Below are 14,682 nucleotides of genomic sequence, written 5' to 3' on the forward strand. Positions count from 1 at the left end.
TTAACCGGTTAATTTCGTTCCACAACACGGAAGGCGAACGAATTTTTCATAAACCGGTATCTCAATAGAACAGTTCTTTAACTGGTAACAGCAAACGGAAACGAAATTCTTTTCGTACCCGGGTGAACGAACGAAACCGATTTCAAAAATAAAACAGTTTTCGAGCCCTGGTCGGAGTGTTGGCAGAAGGATTTTTTCAGTGGTTTAAATAACTGAAAGTTTTGATTTTTATCCGTAAGTAAATAAATAATTAAAGTACTTTAATTATAAGCAAGGCTTGGAACTGGTTTATAAAATACCGGTAAATACTGGTTTTCCTACGAACTTTTATAAGAACTTTTATAAGCGATGAAACGGCCGGCCGGCCTGGTGGTATGCCACGTAAACATAGACACCGCCATAGGAGGAAACCGGTTTGTATTGCTTTACGCTGGTTATTTAGACAAGAACTCTTCTCATTAAAACCGGTTTAAAAATAACGGGTTTTTGAGTGAAACCGAAATTAATAGGTTTTGCGCCAAGTATCTACATGATAACAGTTTAGAAATTTAACCGGTATCCGAGCCTTGATTACAAGCCCAATTTTTTCTGCTGGCTACGTGATGTTTAGGTTAAGTCATACCAGATTAAAGTTGGTAATGCTTTTATATGATCTTAAATTTGCTATAGGTTTTTTTTTTTATACTACGTCGGTGGCAAACAAGCATACGGCCCGCCTGATGGTAAGCAATCTCCGTAGCTTATGTACGCCTGCAACTCCAGAAGAGTTACATGCGCGTTGCTGACCCTAACCCCCCCCCCCCCCTCGTTGAGCTCACGCACGCACGCGGGTATGCACGATATCAATTTTCATATTGTGCTAAAACACAAATCAGACTGAAGAAGGTTATATAACGATATTATCAAATAATGCAGTTTTTCTCACCACTACATCCTATAAGAAACTGAACACCAATACAAAACATTCATCCATTACTCGTTTCACACAAAAATCACAAGCAATCGTATAATAACTCAGCAATGAACATCACAATATCGAGATAACCAAACGGTAAAACTACATTAATCGATTTCATCAACTATATATATGTTAGAACGTCTATTTACTTTTCAGTTATTCCTTCGCGAGGTCTCAAAGAGAGTGGTCGTGTTATAAATAGGTTGAAATATATTCGCGAGTGAAAATGGGGTGTTTGTTAAATACAGTGACTATTTTTCTACTTGTTGGTTTGACGAAGTCTTCAACGGTAAGTTGATTTTGCAGTTTTGGAGATTTGTTTGCAAGCAACAATTAAGCAGAGTTAGCTAAGGTTTTACTTGTTTTGTGTACTTAAACTTAAGTAATTATATATTTATTTGACGAACGGTTTGGCCTAGTGGGCAGTGACCCTATGAAGCCGATGGTCCTGGGTTCGAATCCCGATAAGGGCATTTATTTGTGTGATGAGCACAAATATTGAGTCATGAGATTCTATTTATTTAAGTATGTATTTCGTTGTCTAAGTACCCACAACACAAGCCTTCTTGAGCTTACAGTGGGTCTTAGTCAATCTGTGTAAAAATATCCTATAATATGTATTTAATTCGTTTATTTATTTCCGTTTCGTAATTGGGTATTATTAATATTTTTAAAGAAGTATCTAAACATATTTACACAATCCAATTGAGATGAAACGCGGAAAATTTTAATTTTTCGGAACATTATGTCAGCTAAAGCTAGCCTAAATTTATTACTTTAAAATTGTCTTTTTTTTATTTTATTTTTTAATATTATAGGACATTATTACACAAATTGACTAAGTCCCACAGTAAGCTCAATAAGGCTTGTGTTGAGGGTACTTAGACAACGATATACATAATATATAAATATTTATAAATACTTAAATACATAGAAAACACCCATGACTCAGGAACAAATATCCATTCTCATCACACGAATAAATGCCCTTACCAGGATTTGTCTTTATAATAGAAGTTTAACTAAAAATCACAAATTGTATTTTTGTCCAATTTCCATAGAAGAACCCTCTTGGATAAAAAAGTACTTGAGTCAAGTATATTTTTAACGTCTACCCAGACGTTAAAAATATACTTGACTCAAGTACTTGTAATTGATTTCTGTAAACAAATTGATCTTAACCCAAGTTCTTTTCTGTAAGAAGGATAATACCTATTAAAGAAAAAATAATACCAACAAAAAAATAGGACAACTTGGGACGTTTACGCATGCGTGATCACGTACGCATTATTCCGATACTCGTATATCCGTCTTCTCACTGGTAAAGATCGTGACTTCGACGGAAACTTAGGGATAGACTCGACCACTAAGCCTTATTAGGGTTCCGCAGCAAAAATGGCAAAAACTGAACCCTTATAGGTAGTTTCATTATGTCTTTCCATTCGCCGAGCCGCTCGTTAGTTTAGAAATTAAAATTTGAAAAACAAATTAAGATGGCTCTTCATACACGTACCTGTACCTACTTAACTAAATAAAAAAAATGTTTAAAGTTATACCAACGTAAGGCACATAAAAAAATAAATAAATAAATAATAGAAATAAATTAAAAATGGAAAAATTCACTGTCTCACTACCGGGCTACCGAGACTCCACTCGAAAACAGCGAATATTTCCATATGCGCCTACAAAAATACGCAAATTTTTTAAATTAACTAGGAATATAGTTTATTTCTCTAAACCCAATATGAATTGCAGCACACCTACAAAGCTGGGACCGTGAGCAGCACGCAATGCAGCTTGGATGCGTGTGCGCAGCTCGTCCAGAATGCGGCTAAAGCTGTAAGTACTGTAGTGTGTAGGAACTAAATATTTTGTAGGTGACGATCGAATCGTTGGCAAAATAGAATATTTTACACTTTAAATAACATTCAAAATTTTACATAAGCCATGATTTTTTAAATTTATTATATTAAATGAAAAATTCAATTGAGGGGCAGTATAATTAATTCATTACCAACATAGTGTCGGTTAAAATCCCCTAATATTGTCGGTCAAACAACTTTGTCAGTAGAAAAAGGCGTTAAATTCAACCTTTCTATGGCATGATATCTTTTCGCGCCTACATTTTTAAATCAGCTTTTTTCTACTGACGGAAAGGGCTTGACAGAATATATTACTTTGTCAGTCCGATCCCCATTAATGTAATTAACTTTTGGTTCCAACAACAAAATTAATTAATGTAATTAACTTTTAGAACAAAATGTTAATTACATTAATGGGGATCGGACTGACAAAGTAATATAGTCTGTCAAGCTATTATATATAATATAATATTCTACTTTTCCAGCTACCTATTTGTTTTAACGAGTTTTTAAAAATAATCTTCAGCCTTTACTCTCCCAGTCTACCAGGATGGACAGTAACAACAATAATTAATTACTGTTATTTACATTAACTCTTCTTCTTCCTAGTGTTGTCCCGGCATATTGCCACGGCTTATGGGAGCCTGGGGTCCGCTTGACAACTAATCCCAAGATTTGGCGTAGGTAGGCACTAGTTTTTAAGAAAGCGACTGCCATCTGACCTTCCAACCCAGAGGGTAAAACTAGGCCTTGTTGGGATTAGTCCGATTTCCTCACGATGTTTCCCTTCACCGAAAAGCGACTGGTAAATATCAAATGATATTTTGTACATACATAAGTTCCGAAAAACTCATTGGTACGGGCCGGGGTTTGAAAACGCGACCTCTGGATTGCAAGTCGCACGCTTTTACCGCTAGGCCACCAGCGCTTTTATTTTAAATATATCAATATTTATAATTACGACGGCAATAGGACATTGTGGCGCTAAATATATAACATTAACGTGAGACACTTCATTCGGTTCTTGTCTGATTTAATTTTGTGTCTTTTAATTATTTATATAAGAATTCAAGCCTTGCAGACCCTCTACATCTTTAAGGATGATTTAATATCTTTTTTATTTTTTATCTCTGACACTTAGAGACTTATACATCTCTAAAGAATTTTAGTATTTGTTGGTTTTTTTTTATCATAGTTTTTTTTGTGTAATTTGACATTTAGAGACAGTATACATCTCTAATAAAGTATTTATTATTTCATCTATTCCATATTTGTAATTGTTTTTTGTAATTGTATTGTTTGTAAAAATGGACATGTAAAAGTGTCCCTGTGGCCGATTTTCTGAATAAATGTTTGATGTTTGACATAAGTATATTTATATTGTTGCACTGGTTGCACTTGGCTACGGAAAGACTCCAATTATAGAACTTAATATGTAATCATAAGATAAATAATGAATGATATAACTCAAGGGTTATTTGCAATTAACACTTCACCTTAAGCTAAGTATCGCTATTAAATATTGTTACAACAAATAGTGTGAAAGGTCAAAATGCTGGTTGTGTGTTGTTATTTATTTTAATATGGATGACCGACGACATCAGTGGTCGTCAAGTTGTGAGCTAGATTCATTATGGTCACTTTTAGATTATACAGTTAAACTTTTTTTTACTTTTTTTTTTATAACTCAAAAAATATATACTGAAATAAACCTAGAGGGATAGATAGAAAGAAAGTTACTTGTCTATAGTTACACGTTAAGCCAATTTAGGGCTCCGCCGACTCTGGGAACGAGGCAAATATATTCGGGTTTCACGGTGTGCCTAGCAATTTCACGATCTGCCTGATCTTACAACCGGTCGCCGACACATATATATCATTTGTTTACATTCTTTAAAATTCCTAAAGCCTGATTTACAAGCGTGCTGAGACCTGCCAAGCGTCAGGGACGCAGCTGTACGGTTTAATGAGATACCAATATCGCTTGCTCCCTCTAACGCATAACTGGACATGGTCCGAAATAAATAAATAAATTGATAACTGCGTCCCAAGTCTCGGCACGCATGTAAATCAGGCTAAATAGAATAGAATTCATGTTATATTCCTTGTTTCATAGCAAGGTATGTACGCGTCACCAAATCTGTCGTCTTATATTTCTTCTAGGTAAGTAAGTAAACTAATTTTTTTTTTATCTTTTACAGAATGTTGACGTATTGGTGCTGCCTGTCCCTGACATTTTCAGATCTGCTCAGAAAGATAATTATGATGAGGTAATTATTTTTTATTTGATTTATTTATTTATATTTAGGACAACAACAGCCGTAAATAAAAGTTTTACATATGAGTGATTACATAACAGATGGCCAATGACAGTTATCCACTAATTACATTTTACTTAGAATAACGTAAGTCGTATCTAGGTATTATCATAATAAACAGTTTAAATAAGACAGTGCATAATAATATGTGCTTATCACAACATGCTCATCATTAATTATGAGTTTATGATTCTATACAAATACATAAATTTATGTTTAATTATAATAACAAACCATCAGTATCCACCTAAAATATAAACCACAACCCGTTTTTCGCCTTTAAACATATGAGTCCTCACTCCTCAGAGGTGATCATTAGAATACAACTTTTCAACACCTTTTTCCTTAGGTACAAATAGGTTCTTAGGTACTGTACTTAGGATACCTAACTGTTCTCAATTTGTATGTGAATGTTAATTTTTAACATGAACAATAACATAACTGCAAAACAGCATGATAACAATGTCACTCACACCGCCAATGACAAGTTCAACTCGTTCATTGCATGTTGCATTTTACCCACATGTGAGGCAAAGTAATCACATGCAAATTTTGAGAGAGGAAAAACAATTGGGATGCTACGAATAGTCACGTGACTATTTCCATGCAATAATCGAATTTAGACTAAACTAAACGCGAGTGACTAAAAACACGTGTGTGGAATCCGTAGAATTAGTTTAATATTTCCATGCATTATTTAAAGTTTCGATTGGAATTTGCATTTTCTATCAACGATAGTGCAGATATCACAGCCTATTTCCAATAGTTGACAGCCCGTATAGCACCACCACCGCTTGGGATTAAGATTGAAGGTGCCAACTATTGGAACAGTACCCAGCGTTGGGACATTTACTTTGCCTACTGAGTGACCATCAAAAACACGTTTGGTTCACGTGAATGATACCCCGATGACTTCTGTGCAATATATTTAGCAAATATAACTTATCAATTAGATAAACATCCATAAATAGCGTTAATAGGCCTGCAAAATTTAAACAAAAACATGTCTTAATCAGAATCTTAAAATAAAGATACAGTTTAAATTAACTGTAAACATAATAAATTTAGAGTCAGCAGCAAGCTCGGTTCTTCATACAAACGTAGTTACGCTCTCATTTCAAAACGACTAGCTAGATTGCTCTGAAACTTTGTACTTACAATGTAGTAAAATGTGAATTATAGCAGCAAGAGAAAAATTGGTTTTTGCTGCGAGTGTAGGTATCCTGCCTGGGCAAGCAAAAGATTCTCGCTAAGCTAGTGATTTTTACTTGTTTTGTTTTACCAACTTTTCTTTCTTCAACAGGCAGTGAAAGTAATCTCAAGGTTGGCGAAGGACAACAAAATCTACGTGGTCTCACATTTGCTGGAGAAGGTGCGATGCCAGGAGAAGAATGAAATTATCAGGAGTAACCTGGTTTTCGATCGTCAAGGGAGCGTCGTTTCTATGTAAGATATTTCAACGTAACAATATGTTAAATTATTCTAAATATGAACTTACAGGCCAATAATTAAAAATTTACGTAGAGGTATTGCTCAATTATTGCTTAGTTTCTATTATTTTTAATGTTCTTATAAAACAAAGCCTGTATGTTCGCGATAAACTCAAAAACTAATACTGATCTTTGAGGATGGCCTACGTCACTTTTGGTGTATAATTTATTAAGGCTTTCTGTAATCCGTGCGTGCGGCGGGTCGCTAGTTAGTTTCGTAAACCATTTCGAGAAATAGACCTTGCTATACATGTATAGCACACGGTTCGAGGTGGTGGTACCTAATTGTCCTAATTTTGCTGTAGTCGAATGTTACTTTTGTGTGTCTTATACTTTGCTATTTCTTTATTACCTACATATTAATTATTAATCGAAATAAGATATTTGAGCCGTTTATTATCCGTCACCTTGTCTTTCGCGTTTGTAAGAAAGCAAAAAAATGGGTTATCGGTTACTAATAAGTATGTACCAGCTGTGCCATCATGTTATTACGATCTGTTTGTTCACAGCTATAGAAAGCCCCTGGACCCCACAGCCACCTGCAACGTCACTACCACCGAAACCACCTTCGTTACCGATTTCGGAGTCACCTTCGGCGTGCTGATGCCAGAGGATTTGGTGCTGAGAAACCTCCAGGGGAAGAACTTCGTAGTGGCAGGCGAGTGGGGATCAGAGATTCCAGTTCTTGCAGGTTAGCATAATAATGTGGTTCTAGTAAGATTATCTTTGCAAAGTTAAATAATTAAGTCAGAATTCAAAAATTCAAATTCAAAATTCAAAAATTTATTCTGCAAGTAGGCCTCAAGGGCTCTTACAAGTCAATACAACATTTATAGTAACACCAATAAAAAATACATAACAACATTTATGAATACAACAGCCAATACCTGGGTAAACATTATAATAATCTTAAAATAAATAATTACTACAATACAATAGAGTTGTTTAGTCTCTATGGTTAAAAATACATTAAATCTGGAGATGTAAAAGGTCCCCAATGTCAGAAGTACTAATTCTAATAAGATTTGGAGGTGTAAAGTCTCTCTAAGTGTCAAAATAAAATTTATACTACTTAAATAAATAAATCGCGTCTGGAATGTTAAGCTAGAAATGTAGGTAGATAATTTTAAGTGGCAGATGTGATTTTAAGTTTCAAATCTACGGTGACTGAAATGAAATATTATATCCTTTTTTTAATCTTTCGGTAACGCGCAGTTATTTCCACCCAAAGAATGATTGAATACTTAAATAATATAAAAAAATATGCTAAATATTTCATTATTATACCGCATAAATTACCCGATACCAATTCGCATGTTTAAGTCCTTTTGCGGAGTTATTTTTAATGTTAAATAAAACCTGACAAGTGCGAGCCGTACTCGCCCACCCAGCTTTCCGTACTTTTTAGTATTTGTTGTTATAGCGGCAACAGAAATACATCATTTGTAAAAATTTCAACTGTCTAGCTATTTTATTGATATAGTTCATGAAATACAGCCTGGTGACAGACGGACGGACGGACGGACAGCGGAGTCTTACTAATAGGGTCTCGTTTTACCCTTTGGGTACGGAACCCTAAAAATTACGTTCAGCCTTTCATATTTGCGACCAAATCAAAGTAAACATGCCTTTGGAACAATCCACATCCTTGACCATAAGTCCTCGTTCCCTCGGTGAATTATTTCCTATATTAACCCCATTTCATATTTCCAGCTCCGCAATTCTTCAAATCCTGGGCCTTCACCACGAATGTGAACCTGGTGTCGTCGTTTGGAGTATTCGCTGGGAAGGCTGGAGAAACCGGCCATGGAACTGACTTCATTGTTGCTGAACTGAAGAAGGATGGAGAATGTAATTTTTTAATTTAACGAGTTTTTCTATTGGGCTATTTAACAATATGTTAGTTAAAATAACCCCTTGAAGACAGTGACGGGGCAAGACCAAAATTTTATGTGGGCAAGGTACATTAAGCGAGGCCCTCTGGTGGCGCAAGAAATAACGAACATTTTTACGTTGTGTCCGAGATACAGGTACTTGTTTGAGGCGCGAGGCCCCTCGGACCGCGAGGCCGTAGGCGGTGGCCCACGTCGCCCACGCCTAACGCCGCCTCTGCTTGAAGATATGCCATGTTGATGTTTGTTGTAAAATATTTTTTGACATTCATTTATAGTAAATATTTCAAATAATGGGATAAAGGCAAAGGAAAAGAATGACATTCATTTATAATTTATGCACATGTATGGAATGCCTCGTAAAATTAGGTACCCATCGCAATTTTACATATCAAACTAGTGATATTAGTATTTTGATAATTTATCAAAGCCCTAATTACAAAGGTTCTGTTTTGCCATTTTCCACGAAACCCTTTAAAATGTAAATACGTAGGTATGCGTCACCTGGTGTATTGTATGATACCCTTTTTCCCCAGACACTATCAACGCCCCTATTGCCACCACATCTCCACACGTCCAGGACCTGAGCCAGTATGTCATCAAGCCCCTGGACCTTACAAACCAGGATGTGCGGGAGACTGTGTGCCATGGACAATTCTGCTGCCAGTTCCACGTCAAGACCAGTGCCTCTGGTAAGAGCAACTAATAAACCCCAAAATAAATGCAGTGTTTTTGCGGTTTTTACGAATACGACAGCCAAGGGTCGCGCCGTTTATTCGCCTTCTTTTTGACCTACTGGGTGATATTGGTGAGACCGATTCCTCAGTTAAATCGCGGGGCTCCCACTCAGTGGATATCTTGGCCCACAAGTCGTCCTGCATTCGCCAGACATGGCCAGCCCAGTCCCATTTCAACTTAGTCGCTTTCCGAGCTACGTCTATTATTTGAGTCTTAGAGCGCAGCGTGGTGTTTTGGCCTCGATCCCTTAATTTTACATCTAATATGCTGCACTCCATAGCTCTCTGACAAACTCAGAATTAGGAAAACGAATAATGTCCAATATTAAAGGTGCAAGCAAATTAATTACCGGCCGGGACATTAACATTTAAGTATTTTTGCAATAGGCAGATTTGAAAACAGACACGTTTTGAGTTAGTAAGGCAGTAACAAGTGATTGAATCACAAATACAAATTGCATCAAATGTGACTGCAGTAAATATTGTTGTGTTCGTTTAGACGTTACACCAATATTAATTATAACGTCTAACTGACGTATCATCTACCATCATACGATACTCGGGGTACTAACAACACTGTTAACCCTTTGACCAGCAAAGGCGTCAACTGACGCTCGCAGCTACAGTCCCATATCAACCTTCGTGCATTCCAATAAGGTTCACAATGCCACGCCGCACACGATATGCGTGACGTTCAAAGCTATGTGGAACGCACGATTCAGTATCTATGTATGATAATTTACAATAACAAGAATACAAAACATGTTGGGAAAGCGATAATAATTGATGGAAGTTGATAAGCTGCTGAACTACTGGTAATAATTTGTATGAGTCAGGCAGGACACCTGCTGATTATTAATTACAAGCTTTTATTTACGTTCACCTAACCGTTGTCTGTTTGTAATCAAATCTTGCAAGTTAAATTTGACCCACTTCCCGGTTTCCGATTGAGCTGAAAATTTTGCATACATATGTAAGTCGGGTGACAATGCAATATTATGGTACCATCGAGCTGATCTGATGATGGAGACAAGAGGTGGATATAGAAACTCTGTGATAAAACAACGCAATCTAATGTGATTGTGTTTGGGGTTTTTAGAATTTGCTCGATGAGTATTAGTTGCCTGTGGAAAGAAAAGTACAGTCAGCAAAGCTGTTAAGCTTGTACCAAAAATGAAATTGCCAAAAACTTATTTATTATCTAAAATTGTTATTAACTACAAGTTCATTGCAAATGGGTAGGAGACCCTTCTTACTTGTTTTTATTATTTTCAAGTGTAAATAGTGAGCCAATGCCATTTCAATCAGATTAGGTGTCATTTCCCTATAGATTATAAGTAGTAATAAAATAATTAATCGTGTTATCACTTTTGAGGAAATTGCTTCATATTTAATCTAAACAGTGGAATGAACTTGTCGCCTGCGGTATTTCCGGACCGATACGACCTTCAAAGTTCAAACCCCCAAAAAAAGATCACACTCCCTTCTTGGAACGCACTTGCAACCCCTCTACAATCCATAGACCGTTATACTGTTCAATTTTTCTACAAATAAAACTTACTTTCAGTTGGGGAACTGAAGTTCGGCGCCGCCGCGTTTGAAGGCGTCCGCCATTACGGAGGTGGTCAAAACATCGGCACGCAGGAATGCGCCCTTCTGCTCTGCAATGGAAGCTACAAGAGGTCTTGTGATATTGGGTAAGTGTAGTGGGAGCGGGAGTGGGAGTGGGAGTGGATCACAGGCATAAAGATCTTTGAGAACCTATGGTCAAGGTATTTATTTAAGTACCATTTCTTACCTTGTCACAGTGAAAATCGTATAATTTCATGTCTTTTAATAATTTATTAAGAATTCAAGTCTTGGAGACCCTTTAGATCTCTAAGGATAATTTAATGATATTTTTTTTAAATTATATTTTATGTCTGACACTTTTTGCTGCTTGTATTTTTTATCATCTGTGTCTTGCTGTGTAGTGACTCTGCCTATGAAGCCGATGGTCCCGGGTTCGAATCCCGGTAAGGGCATTTATTTGTCTGAGTCATGAGTGTTTTCTATGTAGGTATATAAGTATATATGTATCTCTATAAGTATGTTTATCGTCACATAGTACAAGCTTTGCTTAGTTTGTGGCTAGGTCGATCTGTGTGAGATTGTACCCAAATATTTATTTATTTTATAAAAATATACCACACTGTAAGGTAAACGTCTCAATTTTCGAAACTCTAATCTCAATATATTCTTTACTTGAAGTCTTTTTTGTATCATTGCTTATATATACAAGGTGCCCGTGAACATTGCCAGACCATTTAACTAAGCATTCCTGGTAATATTTAGAAACTAAAATGTCATATAAAATTTTCTGGATTAGGCCTAGTTTCAGAGATACTTAAATGTTTTTCGAAATCATTCTTTCGTCAGAAGTCGGTACAAAACACATTTTTGACTGCGGTATTGCCACTTTGAGGTCTAGTCTGGACTCTGGACATACATATTGATTGACATCGAAAAATTAAAAAAAATGTATTCGAGCGGCTACCCCCAAATAAAAAAAATACTTTTTAGTTAATTTTAGGTTATATTATATGTTTATCAATAAAAATTACGTTTTATGTACAGGAGTGTTCAAAAAAATGGTAAAAAAAAAAACAAAAAAAAAATTTTTTTGGTCTAATTTTACAAAAAGTCATATAACATTTTTTGCTTCTGTTGCCATCAGGAATGCACCGTTAAAATCTCTCGCAATGCTCACGGGCACCTTCTATATATATACACTGTATCAGTTTCCTCCAATGGGATATTTACCTCAGCATTATATTATAAGTAACATTATGCTAACAACGGCCGTGTGTATTTTCTTATAATTATATATGCTTCTACAGATCCATCAATAACACCAACGTCATATTCGATGAAGTCTCCATCACCGCTAACTTCAAACCTACAGAATCTGCTCAGTTCCCGATCATCCTGTCAACCGACTCTCTGTCAAACAGCCAATTCCAGTTTGACAGCAAACATGAAAACAATACCAGCCAAGTAACTGTCAAATTGTACGAAGGACAAAATCTTTTGAACTTCGGTATTTTTGGGAGAGATTTCTCAAAGGACTACGTAGGGAAAACTGTGATCTATGGTAATGATGATGGATTGACGTACAAGATCTACGAGTACATTAACAGTGATGAGGTCCTAGAGTTCTGTGATTATGTCTGGATCCGGTTGAGGGTGCTTATTTTCGTTGTTTCTATCTATGTTTTGGAAATGATGTAAATATAAGTTCACATTTGTATGTAATTAAGTATGTTTTTACAAAAATATAGCGTGCCATTTTTTTTGCACTCATAAAAAAAACGTTTTTTTAAATTTGTAATATGTTAATGTTTAAACAATGAAACGAAGCTAATATACATTTTTTTTTATATTATAGGACATTATATTTGGATTTTATAAAAAAAATATACAGTTGGCATGCATACAACTGTTGATAAATTTAAACCTTCAACTTGTTATTTTGTAAGCTTTTAGCTAAAACTCATAGCACGTCTGAAATTCCTGGTTTTGCATTTAATTTTAAAAATATCCCAGATTTATTTTCTTGAGGTTTCGTTTATAAGTCTACCTATTTTTTAATTATAGAAAATATTTAGGTACGTAGCCAAAACGTTTTGGTTATTAACTAAAATTAAATTATTAAACCTTTTGCTTAGAATATATATTCGCAAAAATCCCAAGGTTAGGTTAAAGAGCAATGTTCGCACATATTTGGGAAATACCGCAGATTTTATTTGGCATAATTTATTTCTGTAGGTAACTATTGTATTGTTTTGGCGATGAACGTGACGGTGTTTTTTAAGTCACGTTTTCATTCACATGTAAGATTTAAGGAATTTGTAGTTTATTTTTAGGTAAATAAAAAAAAGCTATGTTTATTGTACAAGTACCTCATTAATGCTATGTTCCATTTTGAAACCCCAAAATGGTATATCATCGTATGTAAATATTGTTACTTATATTGAAAATGTCAGTTATGATATTTTAAGAATTATGATTTTAAGATTTTTAAGTACTACCTACTTGTACTTAGTTATCAAAATTAATTCAGCTTACATTTTATAACATTTAAGAATACCTATATCCATAAACATGCTTTATGTAGCCGTACATACATGCTACAAATGCTATGTTAATCCTATGTATCGAATAGGGAAAACTACCCATTAAGAGGCTGTCAATACCTAAAGCGCGTACACTGTCTATTTGTATCGGAGTAAGTGAGATAGCACTGTCGCATGTTACTGGGCCTGGGCAAAAGAATAATAAGAAAAATATTTAAATAAAAAAAAGTGGATTATTAGTGTAATATTTTACTAAATAGCGGTTTAGATATAAATGTTTTGAAATTGTGATTTTAATTGCAGACCCATAAGTCAAAACAATAAAGACATAGAACCGTTTAATTGTAATTTTAAGACCAATATTTGCAATTATTTTCTATCGAGCCGATTTCGTTCAATCATGTATCGAGTACAACCACGGTCTTTGAAATATAATTAATATGAACGTATATTTTTCTTACTTGACTAAAACAAATAGTCTTTCTTAAAAAACTGTTTAAGTACCATCAATTTCAAGGACATTGGGTGTGGACAGCCTCTTAACGTAAATTCTGTAACAACTGGATACCAAAGTTTGGTGCCAATTAATGGGTATTTTACCCTATAGTTTTATATCTGAAAAATATTAAGTTAAGTCGGCTGTGTAAATGTTATTGTGTGTTTTTATGGTAAACGACTGAATACTGTGATATTAGATTACTAGATCCTACGCATGGGTGGAAATAAAGATCGTTTAACATTTATAATTATTCCCTTTTATTTATTAACTAAAATTACCTCGATTTTGTCATTCGTTTGATTTAAAAATGTAAATAATAAGACTTTGATGATTCCCGATATGTCAAAGATAACATTTAAACATATTTAAGTGATTTTCTGAAGAATTTTATTATTTAATATTTAATAACATAAATCTTAAAATTATATATTATTTACTATCATATGAGCTTAATCAATGGCTCAAAATAAGTAATTCGACCAAACCCTATTAATAACAGTAACCTATTTCAAAAGAAGTCCAATCCGTTTACAACATTAAATCTATTGTATTTATGAATAAAAACCATATTTATAATTTGTAGAAATGATAATAAAACAGCGGCAATAGGCAGATTATACAGTACTAAGTTAAGTCGCCATCAGATATATCGGAGCGGGCGAGGTGGTCAAAAATATGTGAACACACACCCTTTGGCAACAGAGGAGTGTTCAGATATTTATGAGCACCCGGGTAGCTCCGATATATCTGATGTCGACTGTACCTATATACCTATTCAGTTAGAATTAAAAACGTCAACTACACGTAGATA

At 34.9% G+C, this 14,682-nt stretch overlaps 1 protein-coding gene across 1 annotated transcript; it reads left to right on the forward strand.

The window, feature by feature from the left end:
- Window positions 1–1,094: 1,094 nt before the first annotated feature.
- On the forward strand, window positions 1,095–14,118 carry LOC133516573 (vanin-like protein 1). The gene is made up of 9 exons (XM_061849574.1): window positions 1,095–1,247; window positions 2,714–2,797; window positions 5,022–5,090; window positions 6,442–6,584; window positions 7,138–7,319; window positions 8,342–8,479; window positions 9,057–9,212; window positions 10,825–10,954; window positions 12,137–14,118. The coding sequence occupies exons 1-9, from the start codon at window positions 1,185–1,187 to the stop codon at window positions 12,525–12,527; spliced, it is 1,356 nt and encodes a 451-aa protein (XP_061705558.1). The 5' UTR covers window positions 1,095–1,184; the 3' UTR covers window positions 12,528–14,118.
- Window positions 14,119–14,682: the final 564 nt, after the last annotated feature.

The sequence above is a fragment of the Cydia pomonella genome, chromosome 3 (assembly GCF_033807575.1).
Source record: "Cydia pomonella isolate Wapato2018A chromosome 3, ilCydPomo1, whole genome shotgun sequence".
In the NCBI taxonomy this organism is placed as follows: domain Eukaryota; kingdom Metazoa; phylum Arthropoda; class Insecta; order Lepidoptera; family Tortricidae; genus Cydia; species Cydia pomonella.

Excerpts from the sequence above, each read along its gene's own strand:
- LOC133516573 (XM_061849574.1), top strand. The coding sequence starts at position 1,185 with ATGGGGTGTTTGTTAAATACAGTGACTATTTTTCTACTTGTTGGTTTG. Across the intron at positions 6,585-7,137 it reads CAAGGGAGCGTCGTTTCTAT|CTATAGAAAGCCCCTGGACC; the intron begins GTAAGATATTTC and ends GTTTGTTCACAG. Across the intron at positions 9,213-10,824 it reads CGTCAAGACCAGTGCCTCTG|TTGGGGAACTGAAGTTCGGC; the intron begins GTAAGAGCAACT and ends ACTTACTTTCAG.